Genomic DNA, 20,284 nt, shown 5'->3' on the forward strand with positions numbered 1-20,284 from the left:
TTGGACAGAGAAACCAGCTTTTTCAGCTAGATTGCAAAACTGGTTTAAAGTATTCCCTCTGAGTGGAGCAAATACCATTGCTTTTCCCTAGAACATTAAAACGAGAATTTACACATTTTTAAAATTGGAAAGGAACCAGATATAACATACCCCTGACTAATCTTTTAATATATTCCTGCTGAAAAAGTATTTTTTCCCTGGGAAAAGTATTTATATAGTATTCATAAAACTAACTATTCAGAATGTGCATGATTTCTGTGATTAAAGGGCTGCAAAATAGAAGACCGCAAATCAACATTTTCATCTGAAAATGGCCATTTGCAATAAGTTTGGTCCTTTTCACACAATACCTGTTACTCTATGTTATTTAAATAAAACACAGAAAAATCATTTATCACATACATACAGTGCAAAATCCATCAGTTTGATTTAGCAAGGCATCATACAAACACCGGGAGTGATTTTCCTCTCTCTTATATCCGGGTAAATTAGGAATAGCCCTTTGGAATTACAACAGTGTAAATGTGTACAACAGCAGAAGTCAGAGGAGAATCAGACTCAATCTTTATATAAAAATATGTACTTTACACCACCTGTGCACCTCAACAATTTGGCCCAATATCTACAAATCACATTTCAAACACAGCTTACTGTTCATACAGAGAGATAAGATCGGTGAGGTAATATCTTTAATTGGACCAACTTTTGTGGGTGAAAGGAGCAAGCTTTCAAGCTTACATAGAGCTCTTTTTCAGGTCTGGGAAAGGACCTCTAGTCCCTAGGACCTTTCCCAGACCTGAAGACGAGCTCTGTGTAAGCTCAAGAGCTTGGTCTAATTAAAAATATTACCTCACTCACCTTGTCTCTAATATCCTGGACCAACAAGGCTACAACAATACTGCCAACAAAAATGTTCATGCATAGAAATGTTGAATCATTCAAGATGATCTGACCATTTTTCATGTCTGGGCAATACAATAAGGTCCATTAACTAAATTTTTGTTCATCCTTTTGTATAAAGAGAACACAAAAGACTTTACTCTGACGTGATGGATTTTAGACACACTTCCTCCGCCCCCACAGCAACACTAAATTTTAGTCCAGAGGTTATGGCACTTGCAAAAGCATCTCTTGAAATCTTGCTAGCAAAATTAATTCAAATTGGCTCAATATGAATTCTGTCACATGTAATGAAAACTGGATGAATCACTGTAAACAAAGGTTAACATTAAGCAACAATGTATTGAATTGAAGGAAGCTATTTGTTTGGGTGCCACAAGATTCAGTGGTAGGTCCTGTTTTATTTAACATTGATACTAATGGGAGGTTAAAAAGCATGTTAATGAAATTCACAGATGATGCTAAATTGAGAGGTGGGTGCAGTAATCACCAAGGAGATAAAGAAATAATATATGGAGATCTAGATAAGTTAGAAAAAAGAGCAGAACATAACAAATTGATAATCAGCTTGAGAAATGTATGCTAGTATGTCTGGGGGAAAAGTGGTCAGAACAATTAAAGAGAATGGAAGGATCCTGGAAAGCTGTAACACTGAAAGATACTTAATGGTGATAGTGGACATCAAATTAGATATGTGCTTGCAGTGTAATGTGGCTCATGTAACTTTGGGATGCATACACACATATTCAGAGACAACACATCATGGAAATGAAGTTTCTATCTAAATAGATAGCTAAGGTACCTATGTGGTACCACACATATATAAAATAAATAAAAATGTATTTATCCTCTAACACCCCACAAGGTATTCCCATTTTACAGAGGGGGGAACTGAAGCACAGAGAGCCGAGGTGACCTGCCCAAAGTCGCACATGAAGTGTGTGGCAGAGTGAAGTGTGTGGCAGAGTAGGAACTTGACTTTAGGTCTCCTATGGACTAGGCTAGTGCCCTAGCCACTGACTATTTTTCCTCTCTTTCTACAACTCTAGGCAACCCTGATACTTAGGATTTAGTTCTGGGAACCACATTACCAGAAACTCGAAGAGTTCAGAAGAGAGGGTGTAGTGGTGGTGAGGGGAACGGTTGGAGGGACTGATAAATGGTTAGCTAGGCTATGTGACAAATAAGATGAACAAGAACGATGTCTACAAATATTTAAAGGGTTTAAATACATACTAAGGAGGAATTTTTTTAGCATAGTATGTTAAGGTATAAGTAGGAATAAGGGGATGAAATTAAGAAAAGGAATGTTTAGGTCAGATATCAAGGAAACATCCTCACAGCGAGGTCTACAAAACAGTAAATAGTCTCTCAAGTGAGTGACTGCCCCAACTCTGGAGAGAGTTCAGATTAGATCTGACAGTGCACTAGAAAATGTACTGTAAGGAATAATCCTCAATCAGCAAAGAGATGGGCTAGTGGACCTAAGAGGTCTTTTAAAACTTTTTCTATTATTCCATGACTAATAATAAGGTGTAACTGGGTGCAGAGAAAGTCAGTGGAATTGCTTCGGCAAAGTTAGTTTAGAATATGAGCCCAGATTATGATGTAAAACATTAAACAAAAGGAAATGCACAATCAGAGTGAAATGTGCCAAACCTTCCTAAAGTTTTAGCATCACATGACACTCTTCAATGTCACACATTTAAATAGTCTTTTCTTCAGGGGGGGGCTTCAACTGAAGATCTCCGCACCCTGCTAACGCTCCATGTTACAGAAGACAGGGACACTCTTTGGAACTCATTATCTTCTTGAGGTCCTTCACCACTGGGGTACTGTTTACAAAGCACTTCCTCCACTCAGGGTCTGAGCCTGCTGACCGCAGAACACACTAGCTGGCACATGGAAAGGAAGGCAGAACCTCTTGTATGGAGGACTGGCCACAGCCAGACCCCAACATACTGTTTCCCTCAGCCCACATTCCAGCAATTTTTATGAGAATGCAATACTCACACAATAATGCTATCAGTACAGTTTAAATTAGACTCAGCTTTCTATGAAGACACTCCCTTTCACATTCTATGTCGACTAATCCCTTTCAAATTAAATCAGAAAAAATGTATTAGAATGAACATACTAGAACTGAACACCACATTAAAAACCTATCTGAATTGGGTTGAAAAGTTGTACCACACATTACAACTTCAAAAATGTCAATGACATTTTATCTAAATCATGGTACATTTGACTTTTCAGGCCAAAGCTTCCCCTGGTGTAAATCAGGATAGCTCAATTGATTTCAATGTGTCTATCTCAATTTAGTCTAGCGGAGCATCTGGTCCTTAACTTACAAATGCTACAACAAATCATTGATTAGGATTATAACTAGAGTAATCCCTTCAAAACAGGTAGGTATTGTGGTTAATTGCTTTGTTAGACCAATAACAACTTTGTTCTTTGGTCTACTAAAAGAACACTATAATCTTGAAATCTAAGCAATTTTAAAAAATGGGTTAAAAAGTAGCTTTAGATAAAATGACCTGAGCCCTCCTGCTAATTAAAAAAAAAAAAAAGTTTTTCTCTCTTCTATTCCTAAACAAAAACAACAATGGGAATTGACTGATCATATAGGGGAAGAAGGGAAATTGGTTAGATGCAAAAGCCCCAATTCAAGAAGTGCGTTTAAAGTTAAGCACTTGCTTAAATGTTTTCCTGAATTAGGACCAAAGTGCTAGCAAATGCAAGAAGTGAAAAATTGAAAAAATTGAAAAAATATTTCCACCTCTCTAATCTCTTTCAGTTCTAATGATCTTAGGTGTTACTCTAATGCAAGTAGATAAAAACAAGACAGAAGTGTGATTTTCAAGATGACTGTCCCAGTAACTAATTACTGGTTTATATGTCACTAGTTATTAAGGTCCCAACCTGCCTGCTCTGTTCAGGCAGAACCTCACATTGACATAGAGTTCCATGGACTTCACTGGGACTCCACAGGAACAGACCATTGCTGGATCAGAGCCTAAATAACTGCAATGTTATTAAGGAAATTTACAAGCAAATAAATGTTCTGACAGTGAAATTAAAAACATATTTCAATGCAAGCAAAAAAAAAAGTGGCAAAATAAAGCTGTTTATTGGCATTAAATTAAAACCTATCAATTCAAAAGAAATTTGCCAACATAAAAACTGAGAGCCTAAAGAGCTTGTCTACACTGAAAACTAGCATCAGCAAAGCTATATCTCTTGGGTGTGAAAAATCCACACCCCTGAGAGATGCAACTATGCCGACCTAACCCCTGGTGTAGACAGTGCAAGGTCAGTGGAAGAATTCTTCCCTTGAGCTAGCTATCATCTTTTGGGGAGGTGGACTACACCCACTGTAGCATTTTAAGTAGAGACATATCCTAATTCTCAGTCACACTGTGGCCACTTTACACTGCTCTGGCACTGCTAAAGGGCTTTGAAGTAAGTGTAAATGTAATTTATGGCCATTTTACACTGCCAGAGTAGTGCAAAGTGGCCTTAGTGTAAAGAAGAATTATGCCCTGAGTTAATTAATTTACATTCATAGTGGTTTTAAGATATAACCAGGGGTCTTGAAATCATGCGGTAAGTTGTGGTTAGTTTCTGAAGTAAAACAACATAAATTCTACAAGATTCCTGAATTCTTAACAATTCTGCAGCAATGCAGGTTCTTTGGCTTTTCAATATTGCAGCACCCATAAATCCTTAGCTTTTTTTGGTATACCCTACTTATACCCCAGCCCTCTAAATCAGAATTTGAAAGACAACTTGTTGGTTGCAGTTTAAAGATAGTATTTAAGTACGAATAATGCCGGTTTACATTACATCCTTGACTTCCAGTGCCTGATATCTGTGTTGCTAAGGAATTGGTCTCACACAGCCATTTGTAAACCATTCTATTATCAATGAGAAGTTGATTATAAAATATGTAGCATTGCTGTATGGAACACAATTTGCTGATCAAACTCCTCATATTTGTTTCTGGTTTTCCCTCTGTTACAATGTGCTACAGAATGTCCTTCTTATAACTGAATTCCAACAGCAAGGAAATAATTTATTGTATAATTATTATGTGCCCTTGTGCCTTATCTATGGCTCTTCATTGTAGTTCTCATTTCCAAATAGACAAAAGGGACTACCATCTGGATCCAAGTATGGGAAAGGATTTTTGGGAGAGTTAGCTAAACTCAGAATGGGTTATGTTAGTCTATATGTTTTATCATGCAAAAACCATGATTTTTTAAAAAAACATTCTCCTTCCCACTCCATGGAATCTGCTGGTATTTCTCAACAATATTAAAGATGTCCCAAAATGCATCATTCTGAGAATGACTGATACCATGAATCTTCTAATATAAGTATTATCAAAGAATGAGGGATCTTGGGATGTGCTTAATGAACCAGGAAATGCCAGGGGATGTCACAAAGGGAGGGGAAAGACTTTTTCTAAAAGGTAAATTAGGATTTATTGCTTATGCTGAATTCCCCCTTCAGTCAGTTTAACAGGGATACCCATATTTTGTGCTTACCTCAATTTTCATTTTAGCTTTATTGTCCATTATTCTCCCTGAAGTCCTTTATTAAAAGTTATAGAAGGAATAATGTGATGATATATGGCTTAACATACAACATGAAACTCTTGTATCTCTGATATGTGCTGCTGGTTCACCTGGATGCTATTATTTTTTCAGGTAGATGTAATTCTGAATTGAGTCTTTATCAGCTTGGCCACACACAAACTATAAATAAATGGTGGTTTTCTTGGTTGAAACAGACTAATTAATATAAGGGACTTAAGAGAAAGGGTAATACTGAACTTAAAGAAAACCTGTGAAATGCCATGGTAGCTTGTGCATTAGACTCATATTTTAGGGCTACAATATTAATTATTAATTATTAATTATTATTATAACTGATGAAATAATTAATTGTTCATTTTGTTTTTCTTTACATGTAAATAACATTGTTTAGAATGATGACTAAGTCAAGCATGTAAGCACATGCTTCTGTCCTTCCCTATTCAGCATGTGTAAAAGTCCCATTGGCTCAGTGGAATTTGAGATTTCGCATAAATGCTTTGCTGAACAGGAATGGGGTTAAGTACATGCTTAAATGCTTTGCTGAACTGGACCCATCATGAGTTAAACCTCACAACATCCCTTTGAGGTAAGTAGTATTATCCCCATGTTATACATAGGAAACTGAGACACAAAAAGAGAGGTTAAGGGATACACTGTGATCAGAACCTAGGCAGGTGCATAAAACTGGGGCAGCGGGGAAAAAAGAGCTCCTGCCCCTTACTTTGTACACTCATGCAGGGACCAGACACTAAGGCTAGCAATGCTAGCTTCCCCAGAAGGGGCAGGGAGAGGACAAAGCAATGATCATCCTTCCATGCCACCAACAAATCTGGCCTCACTAGGTAGAGAGTGCTCATATTGCAGACAGTCCAATGGTTTCACAGTGATCACATTCCTCCTCTGCCCCTGGACACACAGCCCCACTGGTTTACATGCAGTACAACAATTTTGTCCTAAGTTACTTGCCCTAGGTCACCAAGGAAGTCTGTGACAAAGCCAAGAATAGAACCCCAGTCACTCTTAGAAGTGAATGGGATTACTTATGTGACTAAAATTATTGACTTTCTTATGTCTTATCGGGTCTGTGTCTATGTGTCTATTTTTTAATAGAGGAAATTGTTTGTAATATGAAAAATAAGCAGAATAGAGTTTTTAAAATACTGTTTAGAAAAAGCCTTGTTCACATGCATTGGTTTTCATGTTAAAATGGGAAGTTTCCCTTATGGAAGATTAGCATGTTAAATGCAAGCAGTTAGATCCTGTTTTGAATGCCTATGGAAAGCATTCACCATGTACATTTTATATTGTAGAACTGGGGCTTTTAATTCTTGAGATTAAAGTTTATTTTAAGTATATGCATATTAATTCCTCCTTTTGAGTCTAGGTCTTCCTAGTTTAGTATAACAGCCTGGCAGACTAAGCTTTTATATGTACAGAGCAATTTCCTCACCCACATAAATAAATGTAGAAATATGTGTAGCATTTCATACAGTGCTTCACTTTAATTTGCCCTAACATTTATAATATGTAAATACATGGCTTATTTCATGAAAAAAACAAGTTGTGTGCTATAGATATATTTAATGGTTTTATTCATTTAATATAAACAGAAATGAAAAGAAAAATGTTCTTTCACAATAAATATATACACAGTGGCAAAGGTTACTCTTGAAGGGATTATAAATGACAGAAGCTAACATAAAAACTTTCAATATTGTACTTTTACTTTAATATGAAGACATTGTTATCAAAGGAAAATACTCAAGAAACGCTTTGATAAAAATAATCTCATGCTATCTTTGAAGCGGTTTCATTTATTTTACTACCCACTGTGTTCCTTATCAGAAGGCCAAGTATAAGAAGTTTCCTAGTTTATGATTAGGAAAGAATCTGATAGATTAGAAGACTCAATTGAAGTTGGACATAATAAGTATTAAAGTATTACATGACATTAATCCTGCCATTCCATTACTCCCTCAATCATTGTGCACAGACTAATTATTCTGAAGCCAGTGTTCAGGAGAAAATAGAAACATACTTACACTGGGTTGGAGTAATCTCTTTATTGCATCAACAAGGCTAGCTCTGTACCGGTCCAGAAACAGGCTGACATTGAGAAGAGAACAGAATCCAGATTAAAATGGGTTTTCAGTTCTAATGATACTAATGCAGATAAGTACAAGGCTAATTACATATGTTTACACAATGCTGAAAAGGAGGAACTGAGGTCTAAATTGTCTTCTAATTCATGTACTTTTTAATAGAAAACAAACAAACAAACATAACTGAAGCTTGCAACAAATGTTATCTAAAGCTAAAGCCAAAATGTTGGCATGAAAGAGTTCTTTATATGACAGGAATTTACTGATCATATACACTAGTCTTTTAATAGCTCAGATATCAGAAATCAGGATCAATATACTGTAATGCCAGGTTAGCATTTCACATGCTTTTTTGTATAGAAAGGTCTGACTACTAAGTAGAGGATTGGTTTGTTTTTTAAGTTTACTCTACATTGCATTTAGTGTCCTACTCTTACAGGCGTTTTCCCTTTTCTTTAAAAATATTTATAGACAGTTTATTTAATTAATTTATTTATTTATGCTACAGTAGCTTCTAGAGGCCAGCACCCCATTGTGACAGGGACTGTTCAAACATAACAAAGAGACAGTCAGTGCAGAATTGTCATATCTCAAGACTGGAGTCCTCTATTTACCCACAGAATGGGTACAGCAAAGACAGCTTCCCCAAGGTGCTACCAGTGTGCTTCAGCACTGTTCTGGAGGGACTACCCCTAAAGCTGAGAGGCACTTCATTCTGCATGCCCATTAATTCCTTAGCGTATGTGTTGAGATAGCCAAAAAGGGTGCCAATCACTCATACTGGGCATCTGTAGATAGCGGTGTATTAGAGATTAACGGAGACTGCACGTGCAATTCCCATGGCCCATGAATGGCCCTCAGACCGTAATGCTTTACAATCATTACTAACCTGGCCTGCATTCATATTGGTGACCTAGATAGGAAAAGCTCCTGTCTAAAGAACTATGTCAGGCAGGTCACAGAAAATGTTATTTTTTTCCTCCCAATTTCAACAATTTTAACTAATTTCAGACCCATTCCAAACCCTTAATCATCATAGTTGCCCTTTTCTGAACCTTTTCTACAACAGACGAGTTGAAAAATTAGAGAGGGTGCAGGAAAGATAATAAAAAATGATGGCATTGTACTCAGACACCATCTATGACCCTATACTCTGCCCACAATCCCAGATTAGCTAAATATTTCTGCTAAAATGATCAATAATAACATAGTTAATAAAGATGACAGTAAAATCATCATTAGGCTTCAGAGTCAACACCCCATTGAGATGAAGAGGGCAGTTCACAAAGCTTTCAGAGTCATTACTTCTGTGTCTGAAGATACAGGCAGACAGTCCTGAATTAGTTCCCATATGAAGAGTTTTCTTCAAAACTCTCAGCACTAGGAACTTTGGCTATAACTTTCACATCTATTATGTACCCAAAAAGCGGGTACATAAAGTGGCCTGATTTCTAGATGTGCCAAGCATTTGGAAAATCAGGTTAGATTAGTATTTGGGTGCCTGACTTAGAGGAAGGATAGAGCGGAATTACGATCCACTGGTTAGGGACCTGGGATCGAGACCTGGGTTCAATTCGCTACTGTGCCCCAGCCTTTTTATGTGACCTTGGGAGTTACAAAGTGTACGTCTACATTGGAACAAAAGACTCACAGCGCAGCTGCAGCTGGCCTGGGTCAGCTGACTCGGGCTCACAGGCTCGGACTGCAGGGCTAAAAATTGCTACGTAGACCTTAGGGCTTGGGCTGGAGCACGAGCTCTTAGACCTCCACCGCCTTGTGGGATCCAGAGCCAGAATGTCTACACAGAATCCAGCCCGAGCCAGAATGTCCACACAGCAATTTTACAGTCCCATGAGCTGGTGTCAGCTGAACCAGGCCAGCCATAGATATTTAATTACTGTGTAGACAAAGACTTAGGGAGTTAAATGCATTTGAGAACCTGAACCTTTGTCTCTCTGTGCCACATCTGTAAAACTTCCGTACTTTACAGGGGTGTTGTGAAAATAAATACATAAAAGATTATGAGGGGCCCAGATACTACTGTAATGGAGACCGTAAAAGTACCTTAGATACCTTAGGCCTTCAATTTCTAATATTGTCCTTTTTAAAAAATGAAAGCTTAAATTCTGCAGAAATAGAGCTGCGGGCAGTAGTGAAATTCAGAACAACGCCTGAGGCTGAGCATGTGAGAAGTGACAAAACTATCACTTCCCATTACCAATCCCTGCAGCCATTAGCCCCATTCTTAAAGGTTTTATTAGAATTCAGTAGAGGAGATGCAGTAAATTAAGAATTCACTGTTTGGCTGAGAGGCTGAAGAGTCTGTTCCTGATTCAATGAGTTAAGTATGGTTCAGTCAGACTACACTGGGGTTGGGCCCGAAGGGCAAGCTCCAGATTTTTACAGAATTTGTGGGATGCCTCTAGAATTGCTTGTCAGAGGCATGAAAGCTTGTGGACTATTTTGAAGCCATAAAAGCACCATCAAGAGAAACAAAGCTTTTAAAGCTTTAGAAGTAGCCACGTGAGTTTTCTTCACGTGAGTGAATCCAAAATCGCACCTATGAGCAATGCAACTGCTTGGGATGGAATGAGGGAGACAATTCCCTTTCTCTCACACTATCCCGTTTGTGGTCATTCTGTCTGGCGTTAGGACTAGTACATTTCCAGTGACTGGGCCCCAACTTCTTTCATGTGGCTGCACACTGGAGTAGAACATGTAAGAATCTGCTGCATTTTTAAAGTGATAGCGAGTGATGTGAAAGTGGATTTTATACTGAAAGCTGAATGTTTAGAAAGGACTTACAGCTAATATGTAACATGTATATATACTGGACATCCGCAACATTTAATCATAAAATCTCACATACAAATCGAAGAAAGAACTTGTTAAAGGAACTTATTATGAGCAGATAACTACATACAGACCCCCAAGCCTTCGGGATCCTCTCATTTTTCCTAAATATGACATGTCTTACTCAAGACTCTGCATCATAACTACTGCCCCTTCTGCTATAAGGAGTTCATAAAGCACCTTTTGTTGAAAAATTTGGGGCCTCATAGATCTTGGCTGGAAAAACATTTTCCTTGTACCATCCTTCTGAAATTCCAGCTTCAGGTAGCCAGGTGTTGGCTAGTATTAGTCTAGCTAGTGGTGGGCCAAAAAATGAGTTGTTTATAATTTGCAGTAGCTACAATGGCTACCCTTGAGCCTCAATTAACTTCATTGGAATACTTGAACAAACACTCATTTAAATAAAAATCACTGAAGCTGCTGAGAACATCTCTAGTGACTGCTGGGAGTTTTAATCACATCCACCTCACGTAGGTCACTAGAAGGATAGACAGCAGGGCACACCAGTTTATCAGGAATTCAACTGTCTCAAGGATAAAAAAGGTGTATAACCCCCCCGCCAAAAAGCTTTCTTTAAAAATAAATAATTTTCTTCCAGCCTGAACATATGCTTGAAGACTTTATAAGACTTGCTGAGATCTTCAACAAGAGAAGCACATTGGGGAAAAACATCATTTTTTCCCTTTATTATTGTATTTTGTTTTTATTTTTGGAAAGTAGTAAGTGAAAACATGATTTTTTGCTGAGTTTGCCTAAAGTAAAATTCATTTTGCATAGCTCTGTTCCCTACTGTATCTTTGCAAGTTTTCTTAATGACACAGACCCTGGTCCTAGCTTACAGGTAAGTAATGGATTCCTTACATGCAAACTACTAAATAACCTAACTGCGCAACCCACTGGGGCAAAGGAAGCAGGAGTGGGTATCTCAGTCCTCTTCTCTGATTGCTTGGTTAAGTGTTGGAAACTTAGCCCTGATGGATCTTTGCTTGGGAAAGTCAGATAAGATGGAATATCTGCACATCCCAGCCCCTTCGCTACCCCCCACCTAAATAACCCCCTGGGATAGTTTAAAGATTCAGCTTCCACTGACATTGTAACCTAGTACCCTGGCTGCCAATCTGTTACTCAGAGAGCCACCTACTCAGACCCTGGAGAAGGTAGAGACTGGGAGGCCATGTTAGTGTTATGCAACCATCCCAGAGAATGCTTCTACCCCCCTCAGCATTAGAGCAGACTCTGAGTACCTCAAAGCCTGAAGGAGCAGTTGGAGGACCTGTGTCATGGATATGAGCTGGCACAGGATTTGAACTGGCACAGGATTTGGACCATACATAGGGATTAAGTCACACAACTTCTATATTAACACCAATGAAGAAGTGTTAATCTGAAGAAGTGAGGTTCTTACCCACGAAAGCTTATGCTCCCAATACTTCTGTTAGTCTTAAAGGTGCCACAGGACCCTCTCTTGCCTCTCTGGAGACACAGGTGGGACACACAATGCTTAAGGAATAAGGTGAGGAGATGAGTGGGGGGTGAGCGGCTGGCGGGGGATGCGTGAGGAAGCAAGCGGCGGGCAGAGGGGGACCCGGGCAGGGGAGTAAGGAGGCGAGCGGCAAGTCAGCAACAGGGTGAAGAGGTCTGGCTGCAAGCGGGGGAGTGAGGAGGTGAGCAGGGGTGGAGTGAGGAGGTGGGGGTGAGGAGGCGAGCAGCAAGACAGCAGCAGGGTGAGGAGGTGGGCAACGAGCGGGGGGTGGGGTGAGGAGGCGGGAGGCAAGCGATGAGCCAGCAGCAGAGTGACGAGGTGGGCGGGGGGTCTGGCTGCGAGCAGGGGTGGGGTGAGGAGGCGGGAGGCGAGCGGCGAGCCAGCAGCAGGGTGACGAGGCGAGCAGGGGGAGTGAGGAGGTGAGCGGTGAGCCACCCAGTGAGCGGGGCTTCTCATGGCGGGCAGGGGGGTCTCTGTGGCAGGGGAGTGAGGAGGCAAGCAGCAGGTGGGGGGGGGTAAGAGGAGGCAAGTGGTGGGTGGGGAACTGAGGAAGGATCCAGAGGTGAGCGGCGGGTGAGGGGATGAGGAGGTGAGTGACAGATGCATGGGCAGCGGGTGGAGCCCTCCTTTGGGGAGGCTAGCCTGACTCCACCCTGCCCACGCTCCTCCCCCCCAAGCAGCTAGAGCCCTGAGATTCCCCCCGCCTCCCGTAGCTGGAGCCACAAGCCCACCGCCCTGAGCACACACACCCTGCCCCCCGCACACAAACACACACCTGCGCAGAGGAGCCCCAGGCTGGCTGAAGCCCAGAGTGCCCACCCCCCTTGGTCAGAGGAGCTCCAGGCCGTCCGAAGCCCCAAGCCCCCACACCTGCCCAGAGAAGCCCCAGGCCACCTGCAGCCATGCCTCCTGTCCCCTTCCCTCCCCAGACCCAAGCCACCCAGATATGGTTTTCATTATTGTTTGGACTTCTATTATGTCAAAGCATTTTTAAATTTACTTCAGAATTGGTGTACAGACAACCACTTTTATCAAAAAAGCAAAAGAAATAAAAGACAAGAATGTGCAAAGCACCTTATTTGTGTTTCTATTCTGTTAGGTCCGGTAAAGAATAGAAATAACTGTGCATTACAGTATTTTTATTATTGAGTCTGCAAAAAAACACCCCAAACTTTACCTAAATAAATTACAATGATTTGGATGTATATATGTGCATATTACTTTATTAACTTTAGGAAAAATAAATAATTTTAGGAAAAAGTGTCAGTGTGGCGCACTCTGGGGCCACCAAAAAAATTGTTGCGAGAACTCCTGAGCTAAGTGGTACGCTGGTCTATTGCTCTTGTCTTTCATTTCTGGACACCGCACTTCAAATTTGGCTTAGCTCATCAGTGGTTAGCCAAGCTCCTAATGGATTTTTGTCCACATAACAAAATGCCTCAGATTTCTGTAATAGGAAGTCTTTGATAGCAGAGGCCCAAAATAGGAACAGCAAGCGTTTTACAGGTCAGGACAGAAGTGTTTGGTCCAAGCAATAAAGAAGCTGGAGCAGGGTTACTGGCTCTTAGCCAGTGTGGTTATTGTATTACATCTGTGTGAAATTATAGGCCACTGGTGTCAGCTCCCTCTTTTCTTTTTATTTTTTTTAAAACAATTCTTTTTTTTCTGCATGTTTTTCTTTTAAGAAAACCTACCATTAAAACAAAAGAAAAAATGCTTACACAAAAACTGTGTGGAAGTAATGCTAAGCTACAACAAAGAAAAACAGTAAGAAATTCTCAGCTAGGTTAAGGCTGATATACTTTACCCCATCTTCTTGAGTCTTAGTATTACTAGTGCCTCTGAACAGTGGGCATATGTTTATATTTTATAGGCTATCAGGTCAACTCTCTTTTTCCTTTTGCATATGCAGCAAAAGCTAAGTACAATGGGATAGTTTACAGATGGTACTTCAGACATGATTTGCAAACATTTGCAGCACCTAATCTATAGAGTCATTTATCTTTTTGCATGGCTTCAACTGTAGAGCTGTCATACTCTGAAAAACATTTATTAGGTAAAAAAATAAAAATTCTTATTTCCACACCATCAGATTTCACTGCAATTGAAATGCATGTACAAAGGTAATCTTAAAATAAACAATGACATGTTCCTCTAAACTCAAGGACAGAGATCTTACTGCATTCCGGTAGAAAGGAATTCTTATACACCTCTACCCCAATATAGCGCATATTACACCCCGATATAACACGAATTCGGATATAAAGTGGTAAAGCAGTGCTCCGGGGGCGGGGAGAAGGGGGGCAGGGCTGCGCACTCCGGCAGATCAAAGCAAGTTCGATATAAGGCAGTTTCACCTATAACGCGGTAAGATTTTTTGGCTCCCGAGGACAGCGTTATATCGGGGTAGAGGTATATTAAATACAGTATAGTGCACGCCAATGTCATGGAGTCAATCAGTAACTGGAGCTCAGTCCTGCATTCCCAGAGAATCACAACCCTCAGTGACTTCAGGGGGAAATTTGGCAGTGAAAGGAATGTGGATTTGGGCCCCTAGGCTTCGATCATGCAAATACTTATGCATGTGCCTAGACACAGGACTAGTCTCACTGACTTTGATGGGACTACCCATATGCTTAGTCTGAGCCTATAGTCCAATCATAACTGCTTACAACAGAAAATTGAAAGGCCAACGATTTTTCCCTTTACCCTGATGTCAATCTCACCCTCCCCAGGTTTCTCTTTCACATTTAATTAAAATTTAATTAAAATCTTAATCAGGAAAATAATATATCCTGTATTTTCAGTAAGTCCAGAAATCTGGGGCACTCAAGAACCTAAGAAGAGTCTTCTTTGTGGCCTGTACAGAGTGGACCCATCTCTTTCTCTCTCCTCTATTCTATTCAATCTCACTTTTACAATTCCTGTGCCTGCATTTATTGCAACCTGAGACATGTGCCACTGAAAGTCCTGTGGGCCTGAGAAGTCCCCTTCTCCCCCACAAGAGCCTGAGGTTAGGAACACAAGAGTAAAATACTCCAGTATATTGATGTTTTTTCAAGAGCATCTTTATCACAGCTATGGCCTCTCCAATATTTTTCCCCTTATTTTTATCTCAAAGGTGACATTTTGCAAGTTATTTAGGAACTGCTGAACCATGAAACTATTTTTATTGTCAAAATCCTGAATGGTTAACTAACTAGCTTTCACAGTTTGCCTCTTATTTATTTTATAATCTAGTTGGGCTACTAAATGTAGCTGTGAACTAATAGGCTGTCTGTTCAGGGAAATAACTTATTTTCCACCCCCGCACACAAGGTTTATGAATGTTTGAATGTAAATATATGAATATATGAATGATTTAAGAATATAAACAAATTGCTGCTTGTTGTAATCATGTATATTTTTACTTGAACCTCAGTGTGGGTTTGGAATGAATAGAGCTTGTTTTCATGTAAATGGGATCAAGCAGTACCACTGGTTAGCTATTCAGAGAACCAGACATAGACTTTATCCATGTACCTAATATTTGAACTCAGATTTTTGCTTTATATTTCTCTATTCTAATCCCAGATCTTATCGACTGACAGTGACCTATGTGATAGGTCTAAATGCAATCTATTCTATCTATTTTTATCACTGCATACTTTAGGTTTCACCTGAAGAACTCTATGGAAAGTGATTTCTTTTCCTCTGGAACGGCAGTCCCAAAACTCAGAAAACTAAAATACCTCTAGCAATTCTGAGGTGATTCTTTACTTTGGGAGAGAAAAACATGAAAATAAAAAGATGATATTTTGACTCTGACAACATATCGGATAAATTATTGGTTTCTGTTATTGAATCAATGATTTTTAAAAAGTGAGAAACATTACAGTGATTTCATGCTTATTAAAGAATGGATGTATATTTGCATTTTGGCACTAGGAGCACTAAACATAAAGGTAATTTGTTATAAAAATCTGTGTTTTAAATGAACCCTCATGTAGCTATTTATTAAAAATCTATAAATATTTATGCACTTACCTGTATCTTAAATGCTTCAAAATGAATGTACAAAACCCAGAGATTGAAAATGCATTAGGTATTTTATCTGTCATGTATGATCCTTTGTTTCCTAATGAAAATACACTATTTCCAAACAGGCTGGGTGGAGTATTAGGCAAGAATATTAATGAAAAAATGACTTAAGTCTGGCTCCCTCTGCTATTCTCCCCAGTACAAATAGGATGACATGGTGTGAGTATCAAGAATACAAGAGATGGCACAGCCAGGTTGTTTTGATATTTGTGTGAAGAACAAATTTAACTCTAAATCTCTTGGCAAGACCTTGCTTCACCCACATAATCTGGAGAACATCCATATGCGAGCCCTGTCTAAGCCTCCGAGAAGACTACTGCCCTCCTGCTCATGTCCGCCAGCACTCTGATCTGACTTTCATACTTAATCTGATCTAATCCTGCCCAGCATTAACTTCATCTGTGCAATGAAACCTGGAGTATCCATTCTAATATTTGGTGAGGAAGGCATTTACTAAATTACTTGCTGAAATCATATGGTGTTGTTTAGCTCCTTATTTTAATCAGATGATGCATCTCTGAGGCACATTATCAGCGATTAGTTAGAAACCCATCTCTGTCCTTTTTGGGAACAAAGAACTTTTATGAAATTAAATGCTAAGAGAAAGGAAGCACTGTTGCATTCAGTACAAGCCAAGAAGTAGGTAGCCGTAAAGGACGAAAGATGAATAAATACTCTTTACCCCTTATTAAAGAAAATCGATATTTTTTCTGAATTTTTTTTAATTTTTCTTTAAAAAAAAACAAAAGCAACCCGCCCACCACCACACACACTGAAAATGTTTCTGAGAAACCTATTTAAAAGAGCATTGTTTAGAAAGACAATAAACAGTTTCTCCCATCCCTCCACGCCTTTTCCTTTTAATTATTTCTTAGTAAGAAACAGAATACTGCTGAATTCAATTATGCTGTGAAGTCATTATGTTCAGAATTTGGACTCTTACAATAATGATATGCCTCAGAATAGAAACATTTTTATTCTGTTATAGCAATCTAAAGAATCAAAAACAAACACAAATTATGTAAGGAAAGATTTATTTTAAAATTGGCTTCCCACTTTTTAACTGAAACTTGCACTACATTTTCTAGCTTTCTTTATTTATAATTAAGAATGCACTGTTTTGAAAGTGGGCATGCAGTCATTCAGAGGACAGGATGATTCTGCACCGTCAATATCAAAAATTGGTCTGTGTCCACAGCCATATCTATTGATATATTTAAATAGAACCTATATTAGATTTTAACATGAAGCCACTCAGTCACAAATTAAGTATTGTGCTCTAATTTTTACTAAGCATTCTCTTATTATTAACAATATTTACCTGTGTAATAATGTGACCATCATTTTCGTTGTACGCTTATCAATACTGTTGTTGAATTGATTTAAGAAACAGAATGTGATGTAAAAAGATTTTGAAAATCTTTTTCCTCTGCAAAGATTTTCTGGGGAGCAAAATATTCATCCCCTTATATCAATAGTCAGATCTTTCCTAAGAAGTAAGCTAATTGAGCTGTTTGTGTTGATAAACTCCCTTTTCTCCAGACTGTTCCTCACTGAGCCATAATTATTTGCAATTTGCCTAAGTCGTCCATTTACTGATACGTCAAGCATGAAACAGAGGCAATTCCAGAAAATGGAAATGCTTCTCAAAATCAATCTTTGGGAAATAATGTGGTAGAAGTTACTGTGTGATAGAAGACTACCTTATAACTGTCACATGGAGATGAATATTAATTTGTTGAGGTTAAGGTGGCTTTGTGCTTCATTTGTTGACTTTGCTTAGCCATCAGCAAGCAGCACAGTACAATTACTCCAGCAAAGCTATTTTTTCTAACATGAGTTTTATGATTTTTATGTACTTACCAGTCAGCACACATAACAATGTCAAAATGTCCTTCCAGTTGAGAGACATCTGTCTCATTATCCCATCGTAAAATGCTAGAGGAAAAAAAAGATTAAAAAAATTAGACTTACATTTTTTCATCTTTGGATTTTTTTAAAGCATTAACATTATTGTTATGTGGTATATAAAATTGTTTTTAAAAATATACACACATCATTTTAAAAGAAAGATACAAAAATAATGAAACATGCTTGACTATTATGCATCTTCTTTAGTTCTGAAATCTTAAAGCTGAAGAACTATATCTTTATTCAAACATAAAGACAGTCTATAGAGCTTCTCATTACTGGATCACCAAAAAATACTATATTCTGAACCAGAGCCACTGGAATGGCTCTATATGTTTTGGCCCTTAACACCTGTGTATCATATAGTTAAATCAAAGCATTGTTGATCTGACTGCAACACAAAATTGAAAAATAAATGTAGTGAATTCAAGGATCTCTGTTGTGTCTGGCAGACAAGTCTCATTGATGAAGTGAGCATTCTCCTGGGCTTGAGGGAGAAGGGAGGGGGTGAAAGAATGCCAAGCTTAACTTCAATGCCAGCTATGTTGCCTTAGGCAAGCTTAAAAACACACTAGTACTGACTCTGTCAACACCTATTCTCTCACAGGTGATAAGTTATTTAATTCTAAGACATTTAATAATAGCCAAAAATTCACATATGTTCAAAGTTCTGTTTTGTTTATGAAGGCAGCTGTATTGTGTGGCTGTCATGAAGAATTTCGGCACTTTGCTCCCAATTAAAATCTGTAATTAGCATTGGAATTTGTGAAACATTTATAACAGCATTACCCTATGCAAAGATTCAAAGCTGTATCTCTGTCTCTCTCTCTTTTTTTAAACAGAATCTATTCCCCTTTCTTTCATTTTCTAGTTATTCATAAAAGAAAGGAGACAAACATTTATGGGGAAAACACCTGGGTCGGGGGGGTGAAGGGTCTATTCTGATTACGTCCGTTTGTGTATCCTTATCTCTATTTTGTGTGGGTGTTGATCAAACAGACCCCTCAGTTTTCCAGCAGCTCTATTCTACTTCTGGTCAAAAGCCATTTCCATTCACACACTCCTCTTGATATTTAACTGAGGATCAATTACAGGCCTGCCAATGGAGGTGGGGGGGAGAGCAAAGGGGGTAATTGCCCCAGGGCCTGGGCGATTTAAAAGGGGCCCCCAGCTGCTGACGGCAGTGCAGCGGGGCTAAGGCAGGCTTCCTGCCTGCCCTCGCTCCGTGCTGTTTCCAGAAGTGGCCGGGATGTCCCTGGGCCTGTGGTGCCTGGGGAGGGGGACTTCACGTGCTGCCCCCGCCCTGAGCGCCGACTCTGCAGCTCCCATTGGCTGGGAACTGTGGCCAATGGGAGCTGTGGGGATGGTGCCTGCAGGCATCAGCGCATGGAGACCCTCTGGTCCCCCCGCCTAGGAGCCGCTGCCAGAGGGGTGTGCCAGTCACTTTCGGGAGCTGTCCAAGGTAAGTGCCGACTCCCTGACCCCCCATCCTGTATCCCAACCCTCTGCCCCAGCCTAGAGCCCATATCCCGCACACAAACTCCCTCCCAGAGCCCACACCCAAACTCCCTCCAAGAGCCCGACCCCCTCCCACACCCAAACTCCCTCCCAGAGCCCAACCCCCTCCCACATCCAATCTCCCGCCAAGAGCCCGCATCCCCTCCTATGTGGGTATCAGTGTAACTGAACAGATCAGAACTCAATAGCCCATTTACCCTCCTGGAACTTATTGTGCCAATCCAAGGGGGGAAAAGAGTTGGTTAATTTATTATTTCCCCCTCAAATTGAACGTAGTGCAGATTTTACAAACCAAGGTGGCTTTGCAAACTGGCACTTTGAGTACTCAGCAGACAGCCAGTAGTGAAAAGTGACAAAGGAGAGTTCTCACTCTCAGCTGCTGGCTGCCTGCTGGCTACCAGCGGCTTTTTCAACCCTGTTTCCGTGGAAACTTAGGTTAGAATGGCAAAAAAATAAGGTAAAGGTAAGTTTTGTGGGTTTTTTAGCTCTCACTTTAATTTTGAGACTCCTGAAACAGAACAGGAAATTGTTAGATGAATGCTGAGTCTTAAAGGCCATGTTTAGTTCTAATTGCCACTGAAAGAGAGATCAGATCAGAGCAAATAAGGGTTTGGAATTTTTTTTAACCCTCACGCTTTGTGCCTTATACAAACTGTGCTGAAGAAGGCACAGATGACTTCCCCTGAGAATGGTTCTCCCACGTTACTGCCTGTTGAGCATTCAGAATGCAAAAGTCTGATCTAGCCCTAAGGAGTCAGAAGAATTTTAGGGACAAATTATCAAAGGTTGGCACCTACAAAATTTTCACATCCACCTACTACAAGCACAAACAG

At 39.6% G+C, this 20,284-nt stretch overlaps 1 protein-coding gene across 1 annotated transcript in view; it reads right to left on the minus strand.

Annotated features, from left to right (window-relative positions):
* The window catches only part of CAMKMT (calmodulin-lysine N-methyltransferase), a 360,601-nt gene that overhangs the window by 8,811 nt on the left and 331,506 nt on the right, over window positions 1-20,284 (minus strand). Inside the window, exons 8-10 of the mRNA XM_034764427.1 lie at window positions 17,886-17,960; window positions 7,547-7,610; window positions 1-87 (exon numbers count right to left, since the gene is read on the minus strand). The exon at window positions 1-87 is cut by the window's left edge and continues 45 nt beyond it. Of these exons, the coding sequence (XP_034620318.1) occupies window positions 1-87; window positions 7,547-7,610; window positions 17,886-17,960 (226 nt within the window). The remainder of the gene's footprint in view (window positions 88-7,546; window positions 7,611-17,885; window positions 17,961-20,284) is intronic.

The sequence above is a fragment of the Trachemys scripta genome, chromosome 3 (genome assembly GCF_013100865.1).
Source record: "Trachemys scripta elegans isolate TJP31775 chromosome 3, CAS_Tse_1.0, whole genome shotgun sequence".
In the NCBI taxonomy this organism is placed as follows: Eukaryota; Metazoa; Chordata; order Testudines; family Emydidae; genus Trachemys; species Trachemys scripta.